At 42.8% G+C, this 23,635-nt stretch overlaps 1 protein-coding gene across 2 annotated transcripts; it reads right to left on the reverse strand.

The window, feature by feature from the left end:
• Positions 1-566: 566 nt before the first annotated feature.
• On the reverse strand, positions 567-22,101 carry LOC146357308 (fibrinogen-like protein 1). Of its 2 annotated transcripts, none has more exons than XM_084844910.1 (3): positions 22,055-22,101; positions 4,430-4,621; positions 567-1,467 (listed from the first exon to the last, which is right to left on the reverse strand). In XM_084844910.1, the coding sequence occupies exons 2-3, from the start codon at positions 4,575-4,577 to the stop codon at positions 770-772; spliced, it is 846 nt and encodes a 281-aa protein (XP_084701036.1). In that variant the 5' UTR covers positions 4,578-4,621; positions 22,055-22,101; the 3' UTR covers positions 567-769. The 2 variants fall into 2 exon arrangements, with proteins under 2 accessions (XP_084701036.1, XP_084701044.1); XM_084844918.1 differs by lacking the exon at positions 22,055-22,101 and adding an exon at positions 5,999-6,042.
• Between the last annotated feature and the right edge of the window lie 1,534 nt (positions 22,102-23,635).

Below are 23,635 nucleotides of genomic sequence, written 5' to 3' on the forward strand. Positions count from 1 at the left end.
CAAGTACTTGAAAGGTTGTCACAGAGAGGAAGGCCGGCATCTCTTCTCCTTCATCTCAAAGTGCAGGATACGGAATAAAGGGCTCAAGTTACAGGAAGCCAGATTCCAGCTGAACGTCAGGAAAACCTGACCATTAGAACAATACGACAATAGAACTAACTACCTAGGGAGGTGGTGGGCTCTCCCACACCGGAGGCTTTCAAGATGAAGCTAGACATCTGTCAGGGATGCTTTGACTTAGATTCCTGCACCGAGCAGGGGGTTGGACTTGATGGTCTTATAGGCCCCTTCCAACCCTACTATTCTGTGATTCTATGATTCTATGATTCTAAACTTATGTAATGCCCACTTTTCATATCTCACTTATTAAACTATTTCTTAAAGGTTTATCTTCCCTCAATATTTCTCTCTTCTCACTCATTCTTCTCTGTTACTTCTTCATATTCACAGCCCCTTGACAATCTTCTGAGTATTCTATAGTCTGTGAATTCAGTAAACATGCTTTCTACTCACTTCACGTAGATCAGGGGTGGGAAAATAATATCATATAGACCTTTCCCATTGTTAGCTCATGACTCAGGATTTACTACTGGAATAGCAACAATAAACACTGGGGTGCTCATTATTCATATCTTGTGATTTAGTCTTTTGTACTGGGCCTAATTTCAGTCATATATTCCAAAACATACAACCAATGAAAACATTTTTCTTTTAGATGGAAGTTAAAGAAAGAGTGGCTGTCTCTCTGGATTATATTTCATAGTCTTGCTTACAATTCATCTTTCTGAGACAGACAAGCCTCGCAGCAGTCCTGGCTGTGGTCAGCCGGCTTGACCATCATCCAGGCATATTTGCACATATGCTTTTTGTTGCAATCTTGTTGCCAATAGATAACATTCCTGCGATTTAAATTTGCTCCAGCACAAGCATCATACCACCAGCCTCCACCAGGAATTCCATTGTACTCAAGTCTGGCACAGTTTTGAAAATAGTTATCGTTATCTCTGTCTTTTGTGGTGAACTTCTGGTTATCATGGAGATATGCTTCTGTATCCTGACACAGGGCATCAACAGCATCACCTTTATACAAACCAAGCCTGATCCTGTATTGAGATGCTTCGTCTTCAATACGGAATGGCTCATACTCTCCCCACTTGATTTGAGCATTTAGGTCTACAAGTTTAACCCCAAGTGTATATGGCCTTGGAGAACTGGTTATTTGGTGCATGTATTCATTGCCTAACCAGTAGTTGTCATTAATTGAGCCAAATCCATATTTGTAGTCCTGCCAGGTCCTATCAAAGTCTACAGTACTGTTGGCAGTCATGTGCTGAATTACGGTCCAGCCACCATCTTGCATATTACAGTACACACCAATGGGCTCCTTCGCTGGCTGAATGACATAAAGACCATCTTGGGAGTTTTCTTCAGACTCTTTAAAAATCTCACTGCAGTCCCTTGGATACTCTGCATATAGTGGGAAAGAAAAGAGTTTTAAGTTTGGCATACAAACTTGCCACAAGAATGGGCTTTTACCCTAAAATATAGGAAATGTATTATTTGATCAGGATTTGAAATGGATATATTTTGTAGTCCAAAACAAAACAAATGATCACCAGTGGCACATCCAGTTTATAAATTTATAGATTTACAATTTAAAAAATTATAGATTTTAATTTTTTAAATATATATATATATATATATATATATATGCATGCATATTTTAAAATGTGAAACATTTCAGTATAAAACACCAGCTTCAGTCACAACAAGAGTATGGTAGAATACTGCTTATAAGCTGAGTCAGAACCAACCAGGAACAGGCCAAACCTCAATCAGGGAACAACGATTAGCAATCAGCACCTGTATTCAACAGCCAGTCAACCACATTACTAAACATAATGGCTTATTTCATCTCATTCTTTACATTGTTATCAGGTTTTAGCTGATCAGTACACACTGCCTCCTTAATCTTTCTCCTTTGGAGGCTCTATTCAACTGCTAGCACAAAGATCTTCACTAAAGTTGCTCTGCCAGCATGTTTCTCCCTCATATGAAGGGACCAAGGTCTAGCATGTCTAGTTTCATTATGCTGAATATAAGCCAAATGCTGCTTATACTTTTTTAGGAGAGGTCTTGCAGTTTCACTAATGTAACAGGAATTACATTCCAAACACTCAGTATTATAAATAGCACCCTTAATTGTACACTTCCCCTTACCGTCCATGCAGATAGGGCATTCCCATGTCCAGCATTTGTTGTCATACAGGTAGTACTTCACAAGATGTTGTTTCAGTGTTAATGGGGCAGTACAAACAACATTAGCCTTGATGTTATGGCTATCAAGGATATTTTGAGCTTCCCATACAAATCCGCCAGTCACAAATGGGATTTTCAAAACAGGCAGTCCTCTGGTGTACCTCACAATAAATGGTATTGTAGCACACTCTTATTTGTGACGGAAGCTGGTTTTTATACCAAAACATTTCACATTTTAAAATCTCTCTCTCTCTCTCTCTTTCGTGTGTGTGTGTGTATAGTTTTTTTTATCTAAAAATTTTTTATTTTTAAATCTATAAATTTTTAAATTGGATGTGCTACTGGTAGTAATTTGCCTTTTTTTTTTAGTGCTGTGACATGCACATTGCATCACCTACATATCAGTATATTATGTAGTTTAAAGTCTACCTTGTACTACCAGGTTATATGTGGATGCATACTGAAATTAATGCTAGCATTAATATGGACAGAAAGTGGCACTGAAGAGAAGAGTACTTCACAGATACCCTGGTCAAAAGAATATAGTTATATATTCAGTGATATTCCTCGAAGTCAGCAAAATGTTGAAAGGCCCTTCAAGATCAGTGTATGTAGTTTTATAATATGGATGTCCATAGTACTATTATGGTTAAGTCCAAGTCTATCATTATACACACAGATGAACCCAAACTCTCTCTCTCTCTCTCTCTCTCTCTCTCATGATGATGATTAGGTTATGGTTGGTTCAAGCTAATTTTTCATCCCTGTAAGAGGCGTGGGAGAGAGATGACTATGCCCATTCAGAGGATATGGCACAAAAACTTCCCATAATCCATCTCTCTTAACAAATAAATAATGGATAGTTCTTTTAGCCAAAAGGGTATTTTAAAGTAGGAATTCCCTCTCCAACAAGTATTATTTGTCTCCCAATTCAGAAGTCAAACTCCTAAGAACCTCAAGAATGAAGCAATTCGTTATAGTTTGAAATTGCATCCATCTTTCAAGGGTAAGTACCTTGGACTGGACTGGATGCTTCTTTCCTCTCAGAAATAATATCAGCAATTTCCTTATTAATTCCTAAACCCTGACAATGGGTTGGATTCAGACTTAGTCATACTTAGAGTAGACCCATTGAAACCAATGGGACAAGTAAATCATGACTAACTTAAATCCCATTATTTTCAATGGGTTTGCTGTAACCATTACTAAGTCTTGTTCCAACCCCTTGTAGTAAACACCAAATTGAAAATGAAAAGTAGCATATTTATTGTTAATTAATCATCGTTTTATGTTTGGATACAGAAAAACATTCAGGAAAACCTCCTGTTTCAATGGTAAGAAGCATAATAAAAACATAGGGTAGTATCCAACAGTGGCACAACACTAGCACTAATGGTGTTGCACTAGCATAAACCAATGCTAGCAAAACGTCATTCTCCTTTGCTAGTGCAAAGGGAAAAGGCAATGATTTGCTGCTGAAAATTTGGCAGCACCACTAAATTTTGGCAGCAATTCACCACTGTTCCCCTTTGCACTAGCAAACACTAATGATGTTTTGCTAGTGTTGGTTTATGCCAGAACAACATCTTTCACACTAGTGCTGCACCACCTTTGGATAATACCCGTAGTGTGAAGTCTACGAATTCCCTACCCCTCACCCACACATGTGAAGATCCCTGCTGGATCAGGTCCATCTAATTCAGGAGATCCAAAGCAGGGCATGATGGCAATACATCTGCCTGCCTCCCTGACCCTAGGAAGTGGTATTTGGTGTCTGTCCTGTACATGAAGGTTCCATTTAGCTAAATAGCCCTGGATAGAACTGTTCCCCATGGATTTGTCTGATCCTCCTTTAAAGCCACCTCAGTGAATGGCCATCACCATGTCCTGAAGAAGGACTTTTTTTTTATCCTGAATTTACAGCCAATCAACTTCATTCACATTCAAGTGCTAGTATCATGGGAGAAGGATAAAAGCTTTTTCAGTTTTCCCTGCACCATGCATAATTTTGTCCCCATCCTGCATAGTCATCACTTGTTCTAGACTTAAAAGCCACAAACGCTTTAGCCTTTCTACATATGAAACATCCTTCAGTCCCTTGATCATTTTGGTTGCCCTTGTCTAAACTACACCCCACACAGAGGAAAACATAATGTCACACTTTCAGTACCTTCTGCATTCATGTTGATTAGTCTTGTGTAACCTCCTGGTGGAAGCAGGTGGGAATTAGCAAGCTCAAAGGCCTTTTCTGCAGTTGTCCATACTTCACATTGAAAGAGTAGCAGCAGAATGCAACCCACTGAATTTTTCAAATTCATTTTCTCTCTTGAATAAATCCTTCACTCAGATGGATGCTGGAAACCTAACAGAGACTGGCATTTAGCATTAAAAGATTGATTGCCCACAGAGAGAAATTCTTGAAGAGAAATTGAAACATCTGGTTTCAGCAGTCAGGATCAGCCAAAAATGCCTTTTCTTTTCTCTTTTGCAAATCAGGGTGGGGTGTGCGTGTTTTTTTAGTATGTCACAGTGCATTAATTGTGACAAAATACTTCTTTGACATCTAGAACTTTCCTGTCACACAGAAGACTTTTCATCTTGTTATTATTTTATCAATCAATGTGATATAGCACAATTGTGTGCACTGTAAGAGCTAATAGAAAATAATGTCATGTCAAAGTTTCAGTTTTAAAAGTACATCTCTCCTTTATCAGAACTGATGTGCTGTGAATTCCCTGGACCACATCTGAAATGAAATTGTAGCACAGAAAGAAAGGATGTAACCATTCAAAAAACATCTCCAAGGAAGCTGTCTGCACAGACAGCAGTTGTCCCATAGCACAAATGTCCAAATAACTGACAGTGATTTCAAACATCTATTTCAGTCTTTTACAGAGTAGTGTCCATCATGATTCATGTTCTGTTGCTCATTAAGTACAAGCTTTCATGTGAAAAAAAAAAAAAATCAGAAAACCTCTAAGATTTCATAAGCTTTAAAACATGCCTGTCTTAAAACTGTAAAAAGATACATAAATAATAACATTCTATCAATGTAAGTACCTCTGTGTATCATATGTTGGAACGCTCCTGTAGTGTAAACCAACTGTATCTTGATTCCATCCCCTTTTCAACTACTTACTTAATCCTGAGTAGTGGTATACAGTTTTCTTCCAGATTGGGAAGGATGAAGGATCTGTGTCTTCCATATGCAGCCATTGCTCCTAATTAATATATTTCCTAAACCAAATACCAGCCAAGGTGATGGTTTTCCTTCCATGCAAAGCATAAATAGTGACCTCAAAATGTGCTTGTGTTGTTCCACTACTAAGACTGCTGTCCTGTACGCAGTAACCTTAGAGTACGCACCATTGAACTCAACTGGAGCTACTTCTGAGTAGACATGCCTAATTTGACCCAATATCCAAATTCTCCCTCATTTTGAGAAATTTATAGTACAATGCTATAGTCTACTCACTGAGTTCAATGGGGCTTCCTCCCAGAGAAGTGTGTGCAGCATTGCAGCCCTAGGAATGGATAAAAGAGCTACAACTGGCTCTTGGATTTATAAAGGGCTGAAAGAAGGAGTCAAATGTTTTTCCTCCCCACAATGTTTAAACTTCACATTGAAGCGATGTAGTGGCTGGCTGCTTTACTGTACATGGTATCTTTGAAAGCATTGAATTAGGCAACTGAAAAAGAATAAGAAAAAAAGACAACAGAATGAGAGAGAATTGCTTACCTTTCTTGTTCAAAGTGACAACTGGCAGCTGAACATTAATCTATGAGATAATTCTTTGGATATGTACTTTGCCTACTGCTGAAGTCCAGGTGAACAGCTCAGCCCAAGATCTCTATCTCAAACATAAATGGCCAGCAGACTTCACAAGCCTTTACGTTTCCAGTGTATCTGTCTTTTGGCTGGTGGACTTTACTCCAACATGTTGTATCCACAAATAAGTATCTTAAAAGGCCAAAGTTCCATTCATTGTAAGAAAGTGATCACTGTTGACATTTTTCAGCTTAGTGAATCTACTGCGGGGAGGGAACAGGGTATAACACGTGTAGCCCTCAATTCCCATTTTCAGACAGATGAGACCTGTTCTGATCACTGCTTGTCCAAAATGACTAGCAGGAACAATATGGGAGGAAATGCTACAAGGCTGGAATCAGGGGACAGCATTGCTCATTGGTTACCTGCTGCGGCCTACTGCCAACCCCTGGAGCCCCCTGGCCCTGCTCCTTCTCCTCCTTGATGTCACTGCCTGCCCTTCATACATATGTACATATGCAGGAGACAGACTGAATTGTTCCATTGATGTTTTATGACCATTTATTATTGATTTGTTAGAAAATTTATCTCTCCCCTTTCCAATGCATTTCATGTTGCCCAAGGGGCTAATAGCAAATAAATTAATGCAATCACAACAATACATATATACGCTAGGGATGTACGAAAGTGACTTACCTTTTGTGGATTATGTTGATGGGGGGGGGAGGCGTTCCATCCCTCCCACCGGAATCCTGGCCGGGGGGGGAAGAGCTCCGTTCCTCCCCCCAGAATCCTCGAACGGCTGGCTGTGCTCCATGGCAGCTCTGCGGAGCAGCCAGCCAGGCCCGGCCTGGCCAGGCCAGAGCCGCCCAGAGCCGGATTTCCGGCCGCGGAGGGCTCTGAGTAAACAACAACAACAACGTGCACGCAAATGGCGGTGGCTACGGCTACCGCCATTTGCATTCCTTCTTTTAACCGTCTTAATCTACGTAAATATTTACGTAGACTATGATGGCGAAAAACAAGGGGAACGTAAATAGCATAGCGGGCGCCATTTGCGTCCCCTTTTGGTTCCCCATTTTAGCCTACGTAAAGATTTACGTAGGCTAAAATGGTGAATGAAAAAGGGACGCAAATAGCGCCCGCTGCGCTATATATGTTCCCCTTGATTTTCGCCGTCATAGTCAACATAAATATTTACGTAGATTAAGATGGCCAAAAAGAAGGAACGCAAATGGCGGCGGCCGTAGCCGCCGCCATTTGCATACGCGGGTTTTTTTTTAACCCACCCCCAACCATGATAGGCTACGTAAAGATTTACGTAGCCTATCACGTCTTTTTTTCCCCCCACAAGCCTGGAAATGGCGGCAGCAGCAGCCAGTCGGAAGACCGGCCGCTGCCACTGCCTTCATCGGAGCCGCCGCTGGAGCCACTGCCACCCGGAAGATCCGCCCCAGGTAAGTCTCATCCCGGGGAGGATCTGCGGGGGGGGGGCAGGGGGTGGCAGACCATTCCACCACAGATTTCGGGGGTCCAAATGCACTGGCATTCAGCCTCACTGAGATCCATGGCGGAATCCTCTGACATCCCTAACATACGCTAAAAACAATAAAAAGAGGTAAAGTACTGACAAGTGTGGCAGATGCTACATGAAAACTTCAACATGGCTTCCCAGAGAAGGGTGGCTACTTTTGCATTGCCAAAAAAGAAGAAATGCATCACCAAAACATACAGTGTCTGGGGGACATAGGATTCTTTAGTTTCCTGTATATGAGGTTGTAGACAGGGCTCTGACCTCATAGAGAGGAAACTGCATTCCCCACCCCTTTCCACTTGTAGCTGGTGCAGAAAGAACCATGCCAGCTACCTCTCCACTCCGTAAATGGAATGCAGAGATGGGGGAAAGGGAGCATTCCTCAGGGTGGGGAGGGGAGGAGACCAGGGCAGCTGGCTCATGCCTTTTCCTATCGCCACCCCAGCCGCCTTCTCTCCCCCTCCCCAAAGCCTCTGCTAGATGGGCAAAATTGCCCATCTAGCTTAAATCCAGCATGGGAGGCAGGAGGTGCCTTTCTCTCTGCATAGCATACTCATAAACATCTGAGTTCAGGGGCTTATGAGTACCCAGGGTGCAACCCATAGGACTGTGCTCTTAAATAGAAATACAATTTCTATAATTTTTTTACATAAAAATGCATAAGATTAGGCTGTATGTTAGATTTCCACATTCCTTCTAAAATACAAACCCAAATCAAGAATTACTGTATTAATGCCCCAAACAAACAAATGCCCCCAAATTGAAGAAGCACTTTGTAAACACGCAAAAAAATGTTTTTGATTCAGGGAAGTAGAGCTTGCTTATACAATTATCTTCCCAAACAAATACAATTACTTTACACTACCAAGATCTGCAAAGATAGGCTAGAAAATAATGGAAAATATTATCTTCTTAGTGAGCAACTGAGGGCCAAAGTAGATGGCGGTAGCCACATGAATTTATTAACATGCCTGCCCCATTCATGTATAAGGCAGGAGATGGGTCTATTCCTTCCATGAAAAGGAGCATGGAAGTGAGAGAAACAAAACCCTCTCCCCCTCCCCTGCCTCACCTTGACTCGCTGCACTCCATTGCTTCAAGCCCTCTTCTCCCCAGCCTGGTTCACTTCCAGTATCAGAGCTGGTCTAGGAGAAAATGTTTTTGGCAACAAGAATACAGTGACTTATGGCAGCGGAGGATTTAGCTTCTCTCATGTTCACACTTTTTCTTATGCAAAAAATAGGCCCTATGCCCACTGCTTTATATGTGAATGGGAAAGCCATATAAATAAATACAAATGGCTGCCCCATCAAGTCTGGCCTGGCCCTGAGATGCTCTAATGCTTAAAATGATTTCACACAATCCTACATGAAATACTTTCTATAACTAGCCAACAGTGAATCCCAAAGCAGCCATCACCAGTGCTTTGCAAGATATCTTTCTTCGTACCTCCCTCTTTCTCAGTTTATATTTACTTGAATCCTTCTTCTGATTTCACAGCTCTTTCTTCACCATTTCTCTCCTTTTCTCTTCCTTCTAGCTTGAAAAACAGAAGTCAAGTAGGTGGTTTAAGGATCAAATAGAAGAGGCAGCTACAGTTCTTTCCCAAATTCCCAAAGAAGGAATCATAGAATCATAGAATAGTAGGGTTGGAAGGGGCCTACAAGACCATCGAGTCCAACCCCCTGCTCAATGCAGGAATCCAAGTCAGAGCATCCCTGACAGATGGCTGTCCAGCCTCGTCTTGAATACCTCCAGTGTGGGAGAGCCCACCACCTCCCTAGGGAATTGGTTCCATTGTCATATTGCTCTAACAGTCAGGAAGCTTTTCCTGTTCAGCCGGAATCTGGCTTCCTGTAACTTGAGCCCATTATTCTGTGTCCTGCATTCTGAGATGAAGGAGAAGAGATGCCGGCCTTCCTCTCTGTGACAACCTTTCAAGTACTTGAAGAGCGCTATCATATCTCCCCTCAGTCTTCTCAAGGCTAAATATGCCCAGTTCTTTCAGTCTCTCCTCGTAGGGCTTTGTTTCCAGTCCCCTGATCATCTGTGATGCCCTCCTCTGAACCCTCTCCAGTTTGTCTGCATCCTTCTTCAAGTGTGGTGCCCAGAAATGGACACAGTACTCCAGATGAGGCCTAACCAGTGCTGAGTAGAGGGGAACTAGTACTTCCCAGGATTTGGAAGCTATGCTTCTATTAATGCAGCCCAAAAGAGCATTTGCCTTTTTTGCAGCCACATCACATGGTTGGCTCATATTCAGCTTGTGATCTACAACAATTCCAAGATCCTTCTTGCCTGCAGTATTGTTGAACCAAGTATTGCCCATCTTGTAACTGTGTATTTGGTTTCTTTTTCTGAGGTGCATAACTTGGCATTTATCCCTATTAAATTTCATCCAGTTGTTTCCTGCCCAACACTCCAGCCTATCAAGATCTCTTTGAATTTTGGGTATTACCTATCCCACCCAATTTTGTGTGATCTGCAAATCTGATCAGCATTCCCTGCACCTCCTCATCAAAGTCATTAAGAAAAATGTTGAAGAGCACTGGGCCCAGGACTGAGCCCTGCGGTACCCCACTCGTTACCTCTCCCCAGTTTGAGAAGATCCCATTGATAAGCACTCTTTGAGTCTGATTCTGTAGCCAACTGTGGATCCACCGGATCGTTGTTTCATCTAGCCCACTTTGAGCTAGTTTTCTCATCAGGATGTCATGGGGCACTTTGTCAAAAGCTTTGCTGAAGTCGAGGTATATGATGTCCACAGGAATCCTTTCACTGTACTGGAAACTCTTGTGGGGTTGCATATCATTCATATCCTTTTGTTGTCTGACTAAAGGCTCAGTAAGATCCCTCAGACACAGCTGGTGGCTGCATGTAGAGGTCCCATGAGGAGGCACTGAAGCTTGCTTGCTTGCTTGCTTTCTCCTTCCCTCCTTCCTTCCTTCCTTCCTTCCTTCCCTCCTTCCTTCCTTCCTTCCTTCCACATAATCCCTGCTGACTGGCCTATCATACTACTGGGACAATCATGTAGGGATTGCTTACTTTCTGAACTGGCCCTGGTATCATCAGAGATAGTCATTGCTGCCCTGAACCTCATGAGCAGGTTTAATTCTCCATTGATAGAGACTGTGAAGACCACGAAGTGTCCTCTAGTCTAATATCTTTCAACCATTGCAATCCCACTTTTAACACCAACCAATAAGGAACCCACATTTTATTTTTTTTTTAAGATATTTATTTTCTAACTCTCTCTTTCCTGCTGTCTTTCACCCTGTTTCTTAAGAGAAAACTGAGGCTTGGACTAGATGTTCAAGAGAATCTTTTGTAGAATCCTGAGGTCGTAGAGAGCGCTGTACCACTTCAAACTACAGAGGGAGGTTAACATCTGGGAATGTTCCCCCCGTATAGAAAAACTCAATGCAAGGAAAACACATCAGGGAGCAAGCAAGACTCTATGCAAGTAGGTTTCTACTTGCAAGGATTTTCTTTAACCCAAGGGGAGCATTAAGTGATCCCCAGGCTGCAGAATGAAGTGGTGCTGTCCATTGTACCAACTCATCTCCACCTCATTCTACTGCATGTGCAGAGCAGACTTGAAACAGAGCAAATGTAGAATAAAATAATATGGTGATCCACCTTAGAGGTCAGGGCATGAACTAGCTGTGAGTCATGATATATCCCTTTAAGATGATATACAAAAACCTTACTAGAACTTTAGTGTGGCCACAGGTACATAATCACCACAGACTTTCGCTGTCGAGTCTGACAGTTGCCAGACTTTGTAAGAATTATTTTAGTTGCAGAACCAACAATTCCCTGATACTAAGGAGCTCAAGGACTACACAGGAAAGTGGGGTATTTTTATGCTTCTGGCTCTGTTTTCATATGAATAAAATGAGCAAATAGGTTGTGATTTACTTTGCTACAGAGCTGTAGCAACCACAAGAGGAATAATTTCCTACTTCAGCACTGGATATACTACTTTAATATCATAAGTAAAATACCCCATAATTGTAGAAATATGTCTATTCCTATCTTGGAACATGATATAAAAATTAGTCAAAATGTACAGATGCAAACTGGAGGAAGATAATTAAATATACAACAGGGCATAAGCAGCATGAACCCATTTAAAGAAGTGCCGGCAGGGGTGGGGTGGGGTGGGGGGAGAATGTTGAAATCCTGCAAGCAACTGTCTTCCAAACAATCATTTTGTCCCATCAAGGGAGTGGTGGGGAAAGGCCAAAGTTTAGCTGGAAAGGAAGCAAATGCCTGTAATCTGGCTCATTAACAATTTATTGCATAGGTGTAGAAAGGGGGGCACCAAATGAGTTCCAGAGGGGATATGGAGGATTCATCACAGAAAAGAAATATGTGTCAGTTGTGACTCAGTAGGAAAGATGATGTGCAGGCTGCCTATGAAACTGTCCTTTTTAGCAGCAGGCTCCTAAAGGTAGAGCTCTTAGCTGCCTTTCATTTTTAATGAGGGCAACAGGAGGGAGAATAAAAGAAAGTCAAAGGACATTGCCTTGGCCCCACTGAAGCCCATAGCTTTTCAGTGCTATGTTTTTAACAAACTGCAAAGTGACTTTGCATATGTTAATACGAAGCTACCTGACATTCTTGAATGGACCTCCAAATGCAGTGATGCTCCTGTGTGTGTGTGTGTTTAAAAAAAAAATTGAAACACAAAGTATAAGGGAGTATGAGTAACCAATACTGCATTAGAACTAAGCCTTCAACTCATTGTTTCAAATGTCTCAACAGAGATGATTATAGACTTCAAAATATGTTCCCTGGCAGATAAAGTGCAAATGTCCAGTTCACACACAAATAAAACCATGGGCAACCCAAGAAACAAACTAGCTAAAATGGGTTTAGATGGAATAGTCCCATTTAAATCCATGCAAATAATCAGTTTATGAACAAATGTTTTATTTTCACCAGAGGAGATCTTAGGATGGGTACTAATTTTTCCTCAATTTTTAGAATGCCAATGACAGAATATTATTCTAGATTAGGTGCTGGTGCAGGAGAGTCAGGGGCAAACTACATATTATATGTAAATCCACGCAATGAAGAGCCAACGTGGTTTCTTTTTTAAATGGACAGTCTCCTCAGGAGGCTCTAATTTTGAGCAGGGGAACAAGAAATGGGAAAGGGGTAGTTAACCCTTTTCACACTGACCATTTTTGCCACTCAAGCTTGCTCCCAGGCTGCTCCCCCCCCCCGGGGGGGGGAGCACCACTACCTTTAGAGTTCTGGATGGATAATTGCCCTTGCAAACATGCATCTGGAACCAGGCTCCCTCCTCCTCAGTTGTCACTCAGCAGTTACAGACAGGAAGTAATTGACTTCCTCCTACATCTTCTTAGCCACTGCTCAGTGGTGATGGTTGGGAGTAGAACCAGAAAACTCTTCACATTTGTCAGATGTAGGATGTTATTGTGGCTGCAGTAGCATAAGACTGTATTTGTGGTATACTCCAGTTATACATATTTATAAGAGGAGGCGACAGTACTTTAATGAAGTAATGATTTCAACTTCACTTCCTATTCTAAAGGAAAATTGGGTCTTATCTCATGAAGTTTAATTCTACAAATGGCACAGATGAAATGGTAGGAGAAATTCACCCACTTCAGTGGCATCAGGTTGTGATGGTCAAAACCTATTTCTACTTACCCAAGACAGTATCTTTAAAAATAATGACTTCGTCATTTTATGGGAGAAAGGATGACGCTGGAGATGGATAAACCTGAGCTGTTATTCTAGGAGTTGATGTATCCCCTGTATCAGGGTGGCGACCCTCAGGCCCAGGAGGCAACTCTGGCTTCCAGGGGTCCCCAGAGAGGGTCATGCCCCGTCCCCCTAACTACCAACTGTTTGGTGGCTTCCCACCTTTTGTGCAGTTTGTTCCTCATTCTAAAACACTGAAAGGCCTCTCCTAAGGCTTAGGCACTGGGAGGAAGTGCTTTCAGCTACAATATCTGGTATTTTTTGGTATTTTTGGCCCCACCCCCTTTACCTTTGATCCTGCCCTCTTTCCCATTGGTTCCACCCACCACTGGAATGCGGCACCTGAGAGGTTCTCTGAAATGGAATTTGGCCCTTGGGCTGAAAGAGGATCCCCATCCCTGATGTATATGATTGCCTGGTGTGTGTGTGTGTGTGTGTGTGTGTGTGTGTATACCATGACTTGTTCAGCTAAGCCAGGCTCATATGGCGGCAATATTTGGGTCAACTGATGTTTCCACATGGCTGAAATATGTGTGGCTGCCCTAATTCCTGCAATAGTGCCAGCTCTGAAAGTGCTGCCACTGTCACCGGAATGGGGGCAGCTGCATATCCAGCACCCATAGAGGGGCTCTAGTCCACACAAATGGTGCTTCTACTGCAGCAAGCCTAGCAGCAGCCCCGCTTACTCTCGAGGTGATTGCATGGGGGCACCTACCATGTCCAACTGGCTATCAGTGGTCATGAATGTTAGAGATCTCTTTCAGACATAAGCAGAAAAACGCCTCAGGGCACCCATTGTCCCATCAAAGAGGTTCGTCTTGCACTAGCAAGACCCCCAGTCCACTTATTTGGCACAAAAGCTGAGTGCTGCTAGATCTCTCTGTTCCTGCAGGGTTATGGGTGCCTTGTGCCAAGCGAAAAGGAGGCTAGACATGTCACAGCCAGCCTAGTAAGTATAGATCTGCCTGGAACTGCTGCAAGAGAAGCTGGCAGGACAAGATAATTGCTACAAATATGCAGTTCTGAGAGCAGCTGTTTTACGAATTGCATGGGTAGGCGGGGTCCCTAACCCAAGCCTGTTAGCATTTTGATAAATAGGCCTCCTACTGAATGGAAAGGGGGAAAACCCTGCGTTAGAAGTTCTGGCTAGGAGGATTAAGGGGAGTAAAGAGTTTTATCTTTATCACCAGTTTATGAGCAATTCTTAATCTCAGTCTCTATTCAGTTAAATGACTTGTCTCTCAAAGATCTCTCATTTTGACAAACTAAACAAGTGGGACCGGCCACAAAATGTCACAGTGTGGAGTGCTCCTGTTCAAAGTATTTCATTCCAATCCCTCCCGCCACAGTATCCCCTTCCCACCAGTGGAGGCTGGTGGCTCTGATGTCAGTGGGGTGGCAAATCCGCTCTGGGTTTCAGCCAGAACTCTAAAGGAGCTGCCCAAGGTGCTTTGTGGGTGCGCATGAGGCACCTTGGATCACTCCTTTAGACTTCTGACCGGTTGTGACTGAGACCCGTGGCGGATTCATCTCCCCACTGTCATCGGAGCCACCAGCCTCCACTGCTTCCCACCCCGCTACAGTCAGCCAGCACTCTGCAGCCATTCAGCATGCTCAGTCCTCATTGGGCTGTTTTTTGGGGTTCCCCCCCAGAGTTTTTCACCTACTTTTTTGGTATTTCTGCAAACCTTGGGTGTTCTCTGAACTATGCAGATACCTCCCTCTTGTGCATGGACAATGCTGTTTTGGCTACATAAGCAATGACACTCACCTCTGAAGAAGGGATCATAATTACAAAGAGTGTGTGTGTGCGCGCACATGCAAAGCTAACCGTGCAATTCCACATCCTCCTATCCAGAGTTTCCCAAATCCTGAGTGCCGAGGCACGCTTATTGCCTGAATTAAAATTGAAGGCACAATTCACTCTTACATCCAAATACGGTTTACTTTTGGAGTGTGTTAAGAGGCAGAATGATCAGTCCTCAGAGGAGTCCACCCCCACAGTGCTTCTTCTGCATGAGTCACTGCTCTGGGCACATCTCCAATTGGAAGGAGGTGAGCACAGATCAGTGATTCATGCAAAGATGTGGCACAAAGCCTCCTCCGGGAGTGCATAATTCTGCTGCATGTTTACATTGGGAGCGAATAAATGATCCAATCACACCTGATGCAGAGATAGCAGGATTATCCAGCGCCAGTGGAGGTCAGTTTGAATGAGGCAAAGCTAGAGCAGTGAATGATGCAGAGATTCAGCGTGCAGCCCTCCTTTCTGCAGTTTGAGTCTCACATGGTTTAATCATTGATTTCCTATGGCACACTAGCAGGGCATACCATTTGGGAAATACTGCTCCAATGCTGCCAGTTTTCACTGGGCACTAGACACAATGTGCCTCGAGTGCCATTTTTGGTGGAAAGACAGGGCATAAATCAAATGAACAAATAAAACGTGATCGTTTGGGCTCTCCTGCTACTTTTAGCATGGAGGATATCTGGGATAACCCCCGAAGTGCATTCACAAAACACCTACACGGTGCTGCAGAAGGTTCTTGAGCACTCTCCACTTGCTCAAGGATCGGAGTGGTACCAGCCACGGCCAAAGCAGCGCAAAAGAGTCTTGAACAAGCTGCGTGGCAGGTGTGCCCTGACAGCCGATGCCGCTGATGCTGCTCAGCTGGTCTCTTGCATGGCCAGAAGCAGCAGCAGAGGTAAGAGACAGAGACAGATAAAACTGCAGGAGCTGTAGCAGGGGCCACTGAAGATTGCTCCCAGTACCAGCTTCTTCTGACCTGGAAAGAACATTGATCCCATGAATGAGCCTCCGCTTATGTCGGCTTTGGGCTGCCTTTGTTTGTTTGTTCCATTTATATCCCATCTTTTCCTCCAAGGAACTCAAGGTGACATACATGATCCTCCTCCTCTCCATTTTATCTTCACAACAACCCTGAGAGGTAGGCTAGGCTGAGAGTCAGTGACTGGCCCAAAGTCACCCAATGAGCTTCCATGGCCAAGTGGGGACTTGAACCCCGGTCTCTCCTATCCAACACTCTAACAACTACACCACACTAGCTCGCCTGCAAAAAAACTAATTTATATCCCGCCTTTCTACCAAAGAATGGTACTCAAGGCAGCTAACATTTAAAAACCAAATTAAAACAAAATCTTAAGTAAACATAGCATAAAAGCAAATAATTTAAAAACACACAAATCAGAGAGATAAGCAAGACCAGCCAATTAAAAAAAATCCTTCAGCAGCAGACCAGCTTATATGCCAAAGTCCTGCCTGAATAAAAATGTTTTTGCCTGCCAGCAGAAGGACAACTGAGGGGGAGCCAATCTCTCTAGGCTGAGAGTTCCAGAACCTTTGCTCCATCCCATTTCTTGTATATTTGCTCTTCTTTGCTCCTTCACCCTGTTTCCTTCCGACAACATCGGAGGGCATACAATGCAATGGTACTAGAGTACGGTACAAATGCTAAGTTTACTAATGGCATCAGGCAGAAACTGAGATAGATAAAATTTCATTTTAAGTTAAAAGAGCAAGTCCATTTAGTTTGAAATACTTTTTATCAAAAGAAAAGAAAAAGGAAATAGGTTTAAAAGCCTTGAGAACATTTTATAAGTTATATAAGCATACTTTTAAAAAGTTGAATACGGGCAGATTTCATGTGTTATTAATAGATACAAATATTTCCAAAAGAGAGAAGTTTTGCGATGCAAACAGTGGGAAACATACTTTTAAGCTCTTAAAACTGACGTTGAGTATTAAATCAATGCCAGTTGCTCTGAGCCTGCGTTTTGATGTAACAAATAATGGTTTTAAAATCTGATTTACAATGAAAAATGTATGTAATTGAAAGAAAAAACAGATTCTATGCTGTAAAATTCAGCATAAAAAGTCATAGCTAAGAGACTGGGGTACAATCTTAAAAATGATAGAATGATCTCAGTACGAATCCAAGGCAAACCATTCAACATCACAGTAATTCAAGTCTATGCCCCAACCACTGAGGCCGAAGAAGCTGAGGTTGATCGGTTCTATGAAGACCTACAACACCTTCTAGAACTAACACCAAAAAAAGATGTCCTCTTCATCATAGGGGATTGGAATGCTAAAGTAGGAAGTCAAGAAATCACTGGGATAACAGGCAGGCATGGCCTTGGTGTACAAAATGAAGCAGGACAAAAGCTAATAGAGTTTTGCCAAGAGAACACGCTGATCATAGCAAACACTCTTTTCCAACAGCACAAGAGGCGACTCTACACATGGACATCACCAGATGGTCAATATCGAAATCAGATTGATTATGTCCTTTGCAGCCAAAGATGGAGAAGCTCCATACAGTCAGTAAAAACAAGACCTGGAGCTGACTGTGGCTCAGGTCATGAGTTGCTTCTTGCAAAATTTCGGCTTAAATTGAAGAACGTCGGGAAAACCACTAAACCGTTCAGGTATGACCTAAATCATATCCCTGATGAATATACAGTGGAGGTGAGGAATAGATTTCAGGGATTAGACCTGATAGACAGAGTGCCTGAGGAACTATGGACGGAGGTCCGTAACATTGTTCAGGAAGCAGCAACGAAATCCATCCCAAAGAAAAAGAAATGCAAGAAAGCCAAGTGGCTGTCTGATGAGGCTTTACAAGTAGCTCACGAAAGAAGGGCAGCAAAAAGCAAGGGAGAAAGGGGAAGATATACCCAACTGAATGCAGAGTTCCAGAGAATAGCAAGGAGAGACAAGAAGGCCTTCTTAAATGAACAATGCAAAGAAATCAAGGAAAACAACAGAATGGGAAAGACTAGAGTTCTCTTCAAGAAAATTGGAGATCTCAAGGGAACGTTTTGTGCAAAGACGGGCATGATAAAGGACAAAGAAGGCAGGGACCTAACAGAAGCAGATGAGATTAAGAAGAGGTGGCAAGAATACACAGAAGAACTATACAGGAAAGATCTGAATGTCCCTGATAGCCATGATAGTGCGGTCACTGAACTTGAGCCGGACATCCTCGAGAGTGAAGTCAAGTGGGCCTTAGGAAGCATTAGTAACAACAAAGCTAGCGGAGATGACAGTATTCCAGCTGAGCTATTTAAAATCCTAAAAGATGATGCTGTTAAAGTGCTGCATTCAATATGCCAACAAATCTGGAACACTCAACAGTGGCCACAAGACTGGAAAAGGTCAGTTTACATTCCAATTCCAAAGAAGGGCAACGCCAAAGAGTGTTCAAACTACCGCACAATTGCGCTCATTTCACATGCCAGCAAGGTGATGCTCAAAATCCTACAAGCTGGGCTTCAGCAGTATGCGAACCGAGAACTACCGGAAGTACAAGCTGGGTTTAGAAGAGGCAGAGGAACTAGAGATCAAATTGCCAACATTCGCTGCATCATGGAGAAAGCAAGAGAATTCCAGAAAAATGTCTATTTCTGCTTCATTGACTACGCTAAAGCCTTTGATTGTGTGGATCACAACAAACTGTGGCAACTTCTTAAAGTGATGGGAGTACCAGACCACCTTACCTGTCTCCTGAGAAACCTGTACGAGGGTCAAGAAGCAACAGTAAGAACCAGACATGGAACAACCGATTGGTTCAAAATTGGGAAAGGAGTACGACAAGGCTGCATATTGTCACCCTGCTTATTTAACTTATATGCAGAGTACATCATGAGAAATGCCGGGTTGGATGAATCAGAGGTCGGAATTAAGATTGCCGGGAGAATTATCAACAACCTCCGATATGCAGATGATACCACCCTAATGGCAGAAAGCGAAGAGGATCTAAAGAGCCTCTTGTTGAGGGTGAAAGAGGAGAGTGCAAAAGCTGGTTTGAAACTCAACATTAAAAAAACGAAGATCATGGCATCTGGCCCCATCACTTCCTGGCATATAGAAGGGGAAGAAATGGCAGCAGTGACAGATTTTACTTTCTTGGGCTCCAAGATCACCGCAGACGGTGACTGTAGCCATGAAATTAAAAGACGCTTGCTCCTTGGGAGGAAAGCTATGGCCAACCTAGACAGCATAGTAAGAAGCAGAGACATCACCTTGCCGACAAAGGTCCGTCTAATCAAAGCTATGGTTTTCCCAGTAGTAATGTATGGCTGTGAGAGCTGGACTATAAGGAAGGCTGAGCGCCGAAGAATTGATGCTTTCGAACTGTGGTGCTGGAGAAGACTCTTACGAGTGCCCTGGACTGCAAGGAGGTCAAATCAGTCCATCCTAAAGGAAATCAACCCTGAGTGCTCATTGGAAGGACAGATAATGAAGCTGAAGCTCCAATATTTTGGCCACCTAATGCGAAGAGAAAACTCCCTGGAAAAGACCCTGATGCTGGGAAAGACTGAAGGCAAAAGGAGAAGGGGACGGCAGAGGATGAGATGGCTAGATAGCATCACGGATGCAATGAATATGAACTTGAGCACGCTCCGGGAGAGAGCGCAGGACAGGAAGGCCTGGCGTGCTATGGTCCATGGGGTCACGAAGAGTCGGACACGACTGAACGACTGAACAACAACAACAACAATCACCCCTACAGTGTGATTACACCCAGGGCAGCTCCCCCTTATTCCCTGCGTTACAGACAGCCCCACAGCCAGCCACAAACAAACAAACACAAAAATCTTCAATTCAGCTACACTTAAAACTCTGCTATTTTGCCCCTCATTTTGCAATTCCCTTCTCAATTCCCCGCAGTTCACTCTTTTATGAATAAAGCCCTAACTCTCCACTCCACTGTGTCATCCCAGCCTCTCAGACAGGTGAGCACACACCGCACCACATTTCACATTAGTGTTAATCACACACCACTAACAGATACATCTGGCATCGAAAGGGGCAAAGATATTTAACACTAACTTGCTTGGTCGCTGGATATTGCAGGAAGAGGGGAGAGAAACTAAATGCTCTGCACAGTCAGAAAAGAAACCATGAGTAAAGGGGAGGGAACAAACGGCGGCCAGCCAATCCAAGGTAAGGGAAATCAGAGTGAATGGGAGAGAGACCAATAGAACGAAAGATGGCCAATAGGATGACTCGTAGCTGAAATCAGAAACCTGGCCTGCACCATGATTGAGAGGGTGTACTTGTTAGTATGGGAAAGTATAAATAAAGTAATAATGCAACCCAGTGACTCCTGTCATACACTCTGGCAAGTGAGAGTGTGAAGTAAAAGGGGCAGCAACTGTAGGGCCCAAATGGCAGGCTAGGCTCCAAGATCACCGCAGACGGTGACTGTAGCCATGAAATTAAAAGACGCTTGCTCCTTGGGAGGAAAGCTATGGCCAACCTAGACAGCATAGTAAGAAGCAGAGACATCACCTTGCCGACAAAGGTCCGTCTAATCAAAGCTATGGTTTTCCCAGTAGTAATGTATGGCTGTGAGAGCTGGACTATAAGGAAGGCTGAGCGCCGAAGAATTGATGCTTTCGAACTGTGGTGCTGGAGAAGACTCTTACGAGTGCCCTGGACTGCAAGGAGGTCAAATCAGTCCATCCTAAAGGAAATCAACCCTGAGTGCTCATTGGAAGGACAGATAATGAAGCTGAAGCTCCAATATTTTGGCCACCTAATGCGAAGAGAAAACTCCCTGGAAAAGACCCTGATGCTGGGAAAGACTGAAGGCAAAAGGAGAAGGGGACGGCAGAGGATGAGATGGCTAGATAGCATCACGGATGCAATGAATATGAACTTGAGCACGCTCCGGGAGAGAGCGCAGGACAGGAAGGCCTGGCGTGCTATGGTCCATGGGGTCACGAAGAGTCGGACACGACTGAACGACTGAACAACAACAACAAAATACAATCTTAGTCCTTATTCCATATAACAAATCAATAGTTTCATTTCTCTCCAATAAACACACCGTCAGTAATAAGTACCATATTCCACCTCCAAATACCTTCAGTGGCAAGCATTTCTTTATGGCTATTGTTTAAAAAGGGTTATGCAGGCCTTTCTGAGGTTTATACAATCCTTGGAAACATGACAACCCCAGCAGCTTCTGTAGCTAGGCCTCCACTTTTACCACATTCCTCTCTCAGACAACAATAGAGGTGTAGCTGTGTAAGTCTGCTGCAGCAAAAACAACAAGGAGTCCTGCAGCACCCTGAAGACTAATTAATGTATTATGGCATAAGCTTTTGTGGACTAGAGTCCACATTATCAGATCTGTGAAATGTTACTCTCAGGGGCCAGGTATATGTACTTATGGGTGCAGAATGCTTTTATGGTGCTACAGGACTCGTTGTTTTCCCCAGAACACGTTATCCAAACTTTTCACAACCCACCCATTTCATTCAGTCAATAGAGAAGGGGCTTGGTAGGTCAAAGTGCACAGTGGTGCCAAAATTAATAAGAACCTTAAGAGTCGAGCCAGGGCTGATTTGGCTGGTAGTTCTCCGTCCTTGCTTTAAGTTAGCTGTTTTACAATGAACTGATACTGGGAGTCAGTTTATACAATGTACATTCACCAGGAAGTTATATTTTTCACCCATTCTTCCTTTTTTATAATGCACATCATGTAGTAAGACTGAGAGAGAACTATGCAACATTCACGTATTGGAAACAAACATAGTTGTATTTCTATTTCAACAAGGAGAATATAAATATAACTATTAACTCATGATGAAATGTTGCTATGCAAATCATTGTTAAAACTCATCCTCAAAATTATCATTCTCATGCAAATGGACAAGCATAAAATATTCTACTGGACAGTAGAATATCTCCATGCCCTTCTGTAACTAAGCACAAGTACCTGTTTATTCCTGCCTTCACTTCTTGTGCTCAGATTTCAGACTGCACACTCTTTGGGGCAGGAATCTGCCTTTTTGTACTACATAAAGCACCATGCACATTGATGGCACAATCAATCAGTCAACAATAGTGTCAAACTTTGCCCTACATATTTTAACTGAACAAACAGAAAAGAGTACAGTAAATTACTCTGGCTGGGACTGAAAGAGGTCCATGCATGCATGCAAAATTCTTCTGTGTGTCCATGGGAGAAAAAGGATTGATTTTTTTTCGGGCAGCAGGCCGTCACAACTCATGGAATGCTGCCCTGGATGGTATGACCTTCGGGGGACTTTTTGCAAATTCTGAGAGATGGTCACTGAAAAGAGAAGCTGAAGATCTCCCATGTATGTGCAGAACATAGTACATGACATTTTGGATACAGACCACTGTTACTACGCAGTAAATTAGAAAATAAATGATAGTTTCTAGTTTCAAGCATCTTACCCAGCCCATATAGTTCCTATATGCTGTTAGCCAAAGTGTTTTTTTTCAAGAGCCAATTAATTATTACAAAGGATTGTTGATAAGGGAAGATGTTACCTAGGAGATGCAAACAAGGCCTCTATTAAGACAGCTTAATACCACAATAACATTCATGTAAGATGGGTTGTAACTGTTTATAGATTGTTTAAAAAGGGAATGCCTGCTATGTTTGGAACAAAATGCCCACAGTACATATCGTTCTCTTGTAAACATCACCTTCTTACAATTGCTATGTACACTGATGGCATAATAACAATAACACAGTCAATAAAACAGATTCCACCTCTGCATAGGGTATGTTATATACGGTCACTTAGGTCATCAGATGGGATGCTCCTGGTGGTTCCGCATGGACCTATGGCCTGATTGGAGTCCACCCTGAATATAGCCTTCAGCGTGGTGGCCCCCTTTCTTTCAAACTTCCTGCCTCTGGAGGTCAGGCAAGCACCAACATTGTATTGTTTTTGGCTCCTGCTGAAGATATCTTTATTTCAAAAGCCTTCCTTGATTGACCAGCCATGGTTTTTATTGGTATTGTTTGAAAAATCTTTTAATACATTGCTTTATTATTTATATGTTTTAAGATGGTCTTATTCTTTTTATCTTTTATTGTTCACTGATCCAGAACCTGTTTAGATGTGGAGTGGTATATAAATGTTGTAAATAATAAACGTTGAGGTACAGTGTGATTTGCTTTGCAATGCTTTTGATCTCTTCCTCCCCTCTTCTCCATCCATTTAAGAATTCTAAAGTGGATCCATCTTCCAAATTCTTTCGCTTTATAAACATATACCGAGCAAGTGCTAGGTCATTCCTGTGTTCTGAACAGAACCTATCTATGCCATTGTTGGCAACATCAGGTTCATGGGCTCAGAAGTTGTTCATTGGAGGTTTCTGAAAACACTGATCTGCACCAACAAAGTTTCCTTTGAAAGCCATGCAGATGCCATAAGGAGCTGATACCCAGATCAACATTTCATGTGCAGCTGTAAGAGATTGCAGAGCACATTTGCATGTTTCCTCCATAGCTGCCTCGCACAGGCTGTCTTGAAGTTAA

Source organism: Heloderma suspectum, chromosome 1 (assembly GCF_057233095.1).
Source record: "Heloderma suspectum isolate Gila_16-S chromosome 1, 16-S_ref, whole genome shotgun sequence".
Classification (NCBI taxonomy): Eukaryota; Metazoa; Chordata; class Lepidosauria; order Squamata; family Helodermatidae; genus Heloderma; species Heloderma suspectum.

Excerpts from the sequence above, each read along its gene's own strand:
- LOC146357308 (XM_084844910.1), bottom strand. The coding sequence starts at position 4,577 with ATGAATTTGAAAAATTCAGTGGGTTGCATTCTGCTGCTACTCTTTCAA. Across the intron at positions 1,468-4,429 it reads AATCAACATGAATGCAGAAG|AGTATCCAAGGGACTGCAGT; the intron begins GTACTGAAAGTG and ends CACTATATGCAG.